At 42.5% G+C, this 8,534-nt stretch overlaps 1 protein-coding gene across 1 annotated transcript in view; it reads right to left on the reverse strand.

Annotated features, from left to right (window-relative positions):
- Positions 1 to 2,917, reverse strand: part of LOC130361885 (phospholipid scramblase family member 5-like) — a 39,144-nt gene extending 36,227 nt beyond the window's left edge. Inside the window, exons 1-4 of the mRNA XM_056565517.1 lie at positions 2,754 to 2,917; positions 1,909 to 1,977; positions 1,126 to 1,257; positions 303 to 935 (exon numbers count right to left, since the gene is read on the reverse strand). Coding sequence (XP_056421492.1) covers positions 303 to 726 — 424 coding nt within the window. The 5' untranslated portion in view covers positions 727 to 935; positions 1,126 to 1,257; positions 1,909 to 1,977; positions 2,754 to 2,917. The remainder of the gene's footprint in view (positions 1 to 302; positions 936 to 1,125; positions 1,258 to 1,908; positions 1,978 to 2,753) is intronic.
- Positions 2,918 to 8,534: the final 5,617 nt, after the last annotated feature.

An 8,534-nucleotide genomic window follows, 5' to 3' on the forward strand; every position in this document is an offset into this window, starting at 1 on the left:
ACCCCCCACCGCCCGCTCCAACCGTTCGGAATAAAATGTTCCGAACGCTGGGACAGAGGAGTACCCCTTTAAGGAAAAGGTGTTGACAAAGAAAACTACAGATTGTAATATTGTTTTGATTGTTTGAATTGCAATAAACATCTCTCGGAAAGATAAATAAGTAAATAAGGGCTACATTTGTGAAGGCCAGGGCGCCATAGGCAAAATACTGGTGTCCACATGTGACCCCTGCAGTTTGACTCAGCACAAGTGATGTATAATAAAGATTTCGGAAATTAGAAGTATTCTGGAAAGCACCTTACCTTGCGGTTTGGCTTTGGATGTTATGCAGAATTGCTGAGCACTTGCTAAGATCTGTAGCTCGGAACAAACTGATTCATCTATTTCCTCCACTACTGTAAGAGTTCTTTGAACCCTCAACTCCCTGTCACAGGCTCCGCTGTGAGAACATGTAGCAGGCACGGAGGTGATGGGAGTGACTCCTTTCCTTGAAGATCTTACACTTTTTGGATCAGCACTCTTTTCTTTTGTTCCATAGAATAGACTGTTTTCTTTTGTTCTGCATGAATGTCTGTGATTATCATCTTTTTGATAGGAAGGTTGTCTGTTGGAAATTTCCGTACATCTGCACTTCTTTTTCTCTTTAGGCACCTTAAGATGGTGCTCAATGTGTTTCTCTCGCTGAAGATATCCAAAAGGTGAGGGCTGAGAACGCACAATCGACATGTCAAAAGTGTCTATACCAAGGAAGATAGCAAGTGATAAAAAGCCACTGATATTTTCCCTGCTAGCCTCAGTTGTCTGACTCTAACATCAATCCTCTAGAGTTTTTCATAATAGTTCTCTCTTTTATAGCTCTCAATCCCCTCTGCCTATTGGTGTTTCCATCTCAACCAAGCGGATGTTGTTTAATTCTCTGCAGGAGGTTGTCCGGCCTGTCATCCAAGGTGATGGGTTACCATGAAAAGAGAACGAAAGTCAACTAAATTCTTACTGGGATTATAGAAATTAGACTGTAGACATTCTTTACTCAGAACAACACTCAGGTTCCCAGGTCAAGAATTGCACATATCCCTAGTTCGCATTTATAGCTTCATATTATCCTACCAGACAGCCACAGTTTACCTTGAGGGAGCTTCACTAATATGTTTTACACACAATTTAGAGAAATGTATGGCTTCCCTATGCATTTATCCAAGCAAACGATAGAGACATCCTTAGCTCGATCCATTAAATGCAGTCATGTTTGTATAATAACTAAAAAAAAGTCATAAAAGAAGAATTAGGATCACAATACTCTGATTAACCACATTACATCAGATAGCTTGTTGAGCCTTTGCTGTAAGATGAGGCACAATACTCTTATTGAGTACATTGCGGGAGCAGTTCTGGGAAATGAGGCAGTTGTTGGCCGCCCTCTACTTAAAACTCCACAGACAGACAAGAGAAAGTGAATTCATTGCCATGTTTACTTTGGATCTGATACCAAGAAAGATTCTCTTTACCATCCGACAGCATGACACATCCATGGGCCACATGTTTGTTTAAGCACTAGCGTCTTTCACAATAGGCTTGGAGAATTGAATTTCTGCTTGCTGAAGCTTGCACTCTCAGTTTCATCAGTAATGCCAGACAGGGCTAGATAAAGGGTGTCCATTATATAGAGAAAATCTTTTTAGGGGCTCCTAAGAGCCTAGTGAGAATATACATTTCTGGAGCACTTCCATTAGCCATGAATACCTTTGCATCAAACTGGAGTCATAGATAGTTATGGACTGTAAACAGTCTTGCTGTAAACGCTCAAACTAAAGACTCTAGTAACCTCCAGAGAGAGAGCTCTGGCTGGAAAGGGCTGATGAAAGCTGCTTAGCTTCTGAGACATCTTATGTTGTGTCTTTGAGGACTTACCTGCTGGGCTGCATCTACAAGTAGGGTGCTGTACGCATCCATGGTAGGAGTCTATTTCAGCAGCTTTTGCTGTTAAATTAAAAGAAGAAAAGAATTCACTAAGCCGGTGGACCAAAAGGTCTATATACTGTATGACTTTGTAAATTGTCAAAACAAGGTTGTCCTATATGCCACTTTTTGTACCTGTCCCAAAATATATGTAGGGAAAACCATTCAAGAACTGAGGGGCAGTGTTGAAACGTGAGTGGCATCCATACACATGCAGACATTTCTCTTGCAAGGCATATATGGGACAAACCGGGACCCCAAAAATCTCCAATTCTGTGGTATCCGTCAGATCAAACTTGAACCCAGGGGGGAAGCCTGGATGAGATTCTTTTTAAAATGGGTACTCTGCCCCTAGACATCTTATCCCCTATCCAAAGGATAGGAGATAAGATGTCTGATCACGGGGTTCCCACCGCTGGTAGCCCTGCGATTTCTGTGCAGCACCCAACAAGCTGGGTGCAGATGGCTGGGTTGTGACATCACGACCACGCCCCTCGTGATGCCACAACCCCTTAATGCAAGTCTATGGTAGGGGGCGTGGCGGCATTGCCGTGATGTCATGACCACGACACCTGCTCCAAGCGTTCTGAACCAAATGTTCCGAACACTGGGGCAATGGAGTACCCCTTTAAGAAAGTATCTTAATGGATTTTCAGGCTGTAAAGTTTGAGTCTAAATGAAGGATTTTCATATATGGCCTTCTTATAAACTTGGCTGTTTGATCTGATGATGGTTATTTTTACGTCTATTTTTATGTGTATATTGTATCTGATTATTAATAAGATCGCAAAGTTCACCTTCATAAAGATATCATTATTAATGGATTTGGAATATCTGTCCTAAGTGGACTATATTGAGTATGGTAATTAATTTATAAGGTTTCAATTATGTAATGGTCATGATTGATCCCCAACATCACATTTAAAACTCCCTCAGATGGAGTATTATTGATTCTACTGTAGATCTTCTATGTTTTCAAAGATATCTACATATATCAAAACCTGTCCAGAGGAATAGTTGCCCATAGCAACCAATCATATTGCTTCTTTCATTTTTAACAAGGCCTCTGCAAAATGAAAGAAACAATCTGAATGGTTGCTATGGGCAACTGGGCAACTTCTCCTTTGCACAGGTTTTGATAAATCTCCTCCATATAGTAAGGTCATGCTTTAACAAGACTGCCCATTGAAGTGTTCTACTATTCATTTCTAATCATTTTTATATAATACTTACCTGGCCTTTAATATTTTTTGATCTTCAGGACCTAATTTGAGTAATAATTTGCACAAGAATAGAACAAATAAAAAGTATTGATGTATCATCTTTGTTATTATGCTCAATATACTTATCAGTTTGCACAAGAATAGATTTAATAAACATTAAAGGGGTTATCCAGGAAAAAACTTTTTTTTTAAATATTTCAACTGGCTCCAGAAATTTAAACAGGTTTGTAAATTACTTCTATTAAACAATCATAATCCTTTCAGTACTTATGAGCTGCTGAGGTTGAGTTGTTCTTTTCTGTCTAAGTGCTCTCTGATTACACCTGTCTCAGGAACTGTCCAGAGTAGAAGCAAATCCCCATAACAAACCTCTTCTACTCTATGCAGTTCCCGAGAGAAGCAGAGATGTCAGCAGAGAGCACTATTGCCAGACAGAAAAGAACAACTCAACTTCAGATGCTGATAATTGTTGGAAGGATTAAGATTTTTTAATAGAAGTAATTTACAAATCTGTTTAACTTTCTGGAGCCAGTAAATATAAATATATATATTATATAGAGGTATATACCCCTTTTAAGTGGTGGAAAACAATTTTTTTTTTTAATCAGCTGGTGCCAGAAAGTTAAACCGATTTATAAATTACTTCTGTATAAAAATCTTAATCCTACCAGTACTTATCAGCTGCTGTATTCTCCACAGGAAGTTCTTTTCTTTTTGAATTTATTTTCTGTCTGACCGCAGTTCTCTCTACTGACTGCTCTGTCCATTTCAGGAACTGTCCAGAGCAGGTGCAGATTCCCATAGCAAACCTCTACTGCTCTGTATAGTTCCTGACATGGACAGAGGTGTCAGAAGAGAGCACTGTGGTCAGACTGAAAATAAATTCAAAAAGAAAAAAACTTCCTCTGTAGTTTACAACAGCTGGTAAGTACTGGAAGGATTAAGATTTTTCTGTTTAACTTTCTGGCACCGATTGATTTAAAAAATTTTTTTTCCGCCGGAGTACCCCTTTAACCCCTTAAGGACCCAGCCATTTTACACCTCAGGACCCGGCCATTTTTTGCAATTCTGACCACTGTCACTTTAAACATTAATAACTCTGGGATGCTTTTAGTTATCATTCTGATTCCGAGATTGTTTTTTTGTGACATATTCTACTTTAACATAGTGGTAAAATTTTGTGGTAACTTGCATCCTTTCTTGGTGAAAAATCCCAAAATTTTATGAAAAATTTGAAAATTTTGCATTTTTTTAACTTTGAAGCTCTCTGCTTGTAAGGAAAATGGATATTCCAAATAATTTTTTTTTTATTCACATATACAATATGTCTATTTTATGTTTGCATCATAAAATTTACGTGTTTTTACTTTTGGAAGTCACCAGAGGGCTTCAAAGTTCAGCAGCAATTTTCCAATTTTTCACAAAATTTCCAAACTCACAATTTTTCATGGACCAGTTCAGGTTTGAAGTGGATTTGAAGGGTCTTCATATTAGAAATACCCCACAAATTACCCCATTATAAAAACTGCACCCCCCAGAGTATTCAAAATGGCATTCAGTCCGCGTTTTAACCCTTTAGGTGTTTCACAGGAATAACAGCAAAGTGAAGGAGAAAATTCACAATCTCCATTTTTTACACTCGCATGTTCTTGTAGACCCAATTTTTGAATTTTTACAAGGGGAAAAAGGAGAAAATGTATACTTATGTTTATAGCCCAATTTCTCTAGAGTAAGCACATACCTCATATGTCTATGTAAAGTGTTCGGCGGGCGCAGTAGAGGGCTCAGAAGCGAAGGAGCGACAAGGGGATTTTGGAGAGTACGTTTTTTTGAAATGGTTTTTGGGAGGCATGTTGCATTTAGGAAGCCCCTATGGTACCAGAACAGCAAAAATCCCCCACATGGCATACCATTTTGGAAACTAGACCCCTTGAGGTACGTAACAAGGAATAAAGTGAGCCTTAATACCCCACAGGGGTTTCACGACTTTTGCATATTTAAAAAAATAAAAATAAAATTTCACTAAAATGTGTTTCCCCCCAAATTTCACATTTTTGCAAGGGTTAATAGCAGAAAATACCCCCCAAACATTGTAACCCCATCTCTTCTGAGTATGGAGGTATCCCATAAGTTGACCTGAGGTGTACTATGAGTGAACTACAATGCTCAGAAGAGAAGGAGTCATATTTGGCTTTTTGAGACCAAATTTTGCTCGGGGGCATGTCGCATTTAGGAAGCCCCTATGGTGCCAGGACAGCAAAAAAAAAACCACATGGCATACCATTTTGGAAACTAGACCCCTTGTGGAACGTAACAAGAAATAAAGTGAGCCTTAATACCCCACAGGGGTTTCACGACTTTTGCATACGTAAAAAAAAAATAAAAAAAATCACTAAAATGTGTGTTTCCCCCCAAATTTCACATTTTTACAAGGGTTAATAGCAGAAAATACCCCCCAAAATTTGTAACCACATCTCTTCTGAGTATGGAGGTACCCCATAAGTTGACCTGAAGTGCACTACGGGCGAACTACAATGCTCAGAAGAGAAGGAGTCATATTTGGCTTTTTGAGAGCAAATTTTGCTCGGGGGGCATGTCGCATTTAGGAAGCCCATATGGTGCCAGGACAGCAAAATAACCCCCACATGGCATATCATTTTGGAAACTAGACCCCTTGAGGAAGGTAACAAGGACAACATTTTAATTTGCACAGCCCACTGTTCCAAAGATCTGTCAGACACCAGTGGGGTGTAAATTCTCACTGCACCCCTCATTACATTCCGTGAGGGGTCTAGTTTCCGAAATGGGGTCACATGTGGGGTTTTGTTTTTTTTGCGTTTGTCAAAACCGCTGTAACAATCAGCCACCCCTGGCCAAATCACCTCAAATGTACATGGTGCACTCTCCCTTCTGGGCCTTGTTGTGCGCCCCCAGAGCACTTTGCGCCCACATATGGGGTATCTCCGTAGTCGGGAGAAATTGTGTTACAAATTTTGTGGGGCTTTTTTCCCCTTTACCTCTTGTCAAAATGAAAAGTATAGGGCAACACCAGCATGTTAGTGTAAAAAGTTTATTTTTTTTACACTAACATGCTGGTGTAGACCCCAACTTCACCTTTTCATAAGGGGTGAAAGGAGAAAAAGACCCCCAAGATTTGTAAGGCAATTTCTCCCGAGTACGGCGATGCCCCATATGTGACCCTAAACTATTGCCTTGAAATACGACAGGGCTCCGAAGTGAGAGAGCGCCATGTGCATTTGAGGCCTGAATTAGGGATTTGCATAGGGGTGGACATAGGGGTATTCTACGCCAGTGATTCCCAAACAGGGTGCCTCCAGCTGTTGTAAAACTCCCAGCATGCCTGGACAGTCAACGGCTGTCTGGCAATACTGGGAGTTGTTGTTTTGCAACAGCTGGAGGCTCCATTTTGGAAAGAGTGGCGTACCAGACGTTTTTCATTTTTATTGGGGAGGGAGGGGGGCTGTGTAGGGGTATGTGTATATGTAGTGTTTTTTACTTTTTATTTTATTTTGTGTTAGTGTAGTGTAGTGTTTTTAGGGTACAGTCACACGGGCGGGGGGATTACAGCGAGTTTGAGCTGCCGCGCAAAATTTGCTGCATCGCAAACTTGCAGCCCGATACTCACTGTAAGCCCCCTGCCCATGTGAATGTACCCTGTACATTCACAGGGGGGGGACCTCCAGCTGTTGCAAAACTACAACTCCCAGCATGCCTGAGAATGTTTGGGAGTTGTGGTTTTGCAACAGCTGGAGGCACACGGGTTGGGAAACACTGAGTTAGGAAACAATGTTTCCCAACCAGTGTGCCTCCAGCTGTTGCAAAACCACAACTCCCAAACATTCTCAGGCATGCTGGGAGTAGTAGTTCGGCAACATCTTTAGAGCCAGATGTTGCCGAACTACAACTCCCAGCATGCTTGGAGTTGTAGTTTTGCAACATCTGGAGGACTAGTTTGCAGACCACTAATACAGTGGTTCCCAATCTGTGCCCTTCCAGATGTTGCAAAACTACAACTCCCAGTATGCCAAAACTGTCCAGGCATGCTGGGAGTTGTAGTTCTGCAACATCTGAAGGGCAAGATGTTACAGAACTACAACTCCCAGCATGCCTGGACAGTAAGGGCATGCTGAGGATGTGTAGTTTTGCAACATCTGGAAGGGCACAGTGGTCTCCAAACTGTGTACCTCCAGATGTTGCAAAACTGCAACTCCCAGCATGCCCAGACGCCAAGGGCTGTCTGGGCATGCTGGGAGTTGTAGTTTACAGGGTCCTATTACAGCAATGCATGTCGCTTTACGGCGACGTGCATTGCTGTAAAGGGCCCGACCGCGGCTGAAGATCTACTCACCTGTCGCCGCCGCCGCCGTCTTCATCGTCTGGATCCGGGTCTTCAGGGACGAGGTAAGTACCGGGGCCGGTCCCCAGCACTCCCCCGTCCCCTGCCGCGTCCTCCGGTCTTCCTCCCGTCCTCTCCGGACTTTCAGGGGCCGGGCAGGGCGGGAGGAAGTAACCGCCCCCCCTCCTGCGATTGGTCGGTTAACTAACCGACAGATCGCAGGGGATCGGAGGAGGTGGCCGGCTTGCCACCTCGCTCCGATACTCCAGCATGGTCCTGGCTGTCTGCGACAGCCGGGATCATGCAAAATTACCGGGCGGTCGGGTCCCAGAGACCCGATCAGCCCGGTATCGCCGCAGATCGCAAGGGCGATTTCCCTTGCGATTTGCGGCGATCGCCGACATGGGGGGCCTACATGGCCCCCCTCGGCGTTTGCCCTGGATGCCTGCTGAAGGATTTCAGCAGGCATCCAGTTCCGATCTCTGCCCGGCGAGCGGCAGAGACCGGAAAACGCCATGACGTATGCATACGTCATGGGTCCTTAAGACCCAGGGTGTGAAGACGTATGCATACGTCATGGGTCCTGAACAGGTTAAAGGGTACTCCACTGGAAAACTTTTTTTTTTTTTTTTTTTTAATTCAACTGGTGCCAGAAAGTTAAACAGATTTGTAAATTACTTCTATTTAAAAATCTTTATACTTCCAGTACTTATCAGCTACTGTATGCTCCAGAGGAAGTTATTTTCTTTTTGAATTTCCTTTCTGTCTGACCACAGTGCTCTATGCTGACACCTCTGTGCATTTTAGGAACTATCCAAAGCAGTACAGTGATTCCCTCAACTTACAATGGCCTCAACATGCAATAGTTTCAACATACAATGGTCTTTTCTGGATCATTGTAACTTGAAACCAGACTCAACATACAATGTTACAGACAGTCCAGATCTGCGAAACATGTCAATGGCTGGAAGAACCGATCAATCAGAATGGGCATTCAC

Source organism: Hyla sarda, chromosome 3 (assembly GCF_029499605.1).
Source record: "Hyla sarda isolate aHylSar1 chromosome 3, aHylSar1.hap1, whole genome shotgun sequence".
Taxonomy (NCBI): Eukaryota; Metazoa; Chordata; class Amphibia; order Anura; family Hylidae; genus Hyla; species Hyla sarda.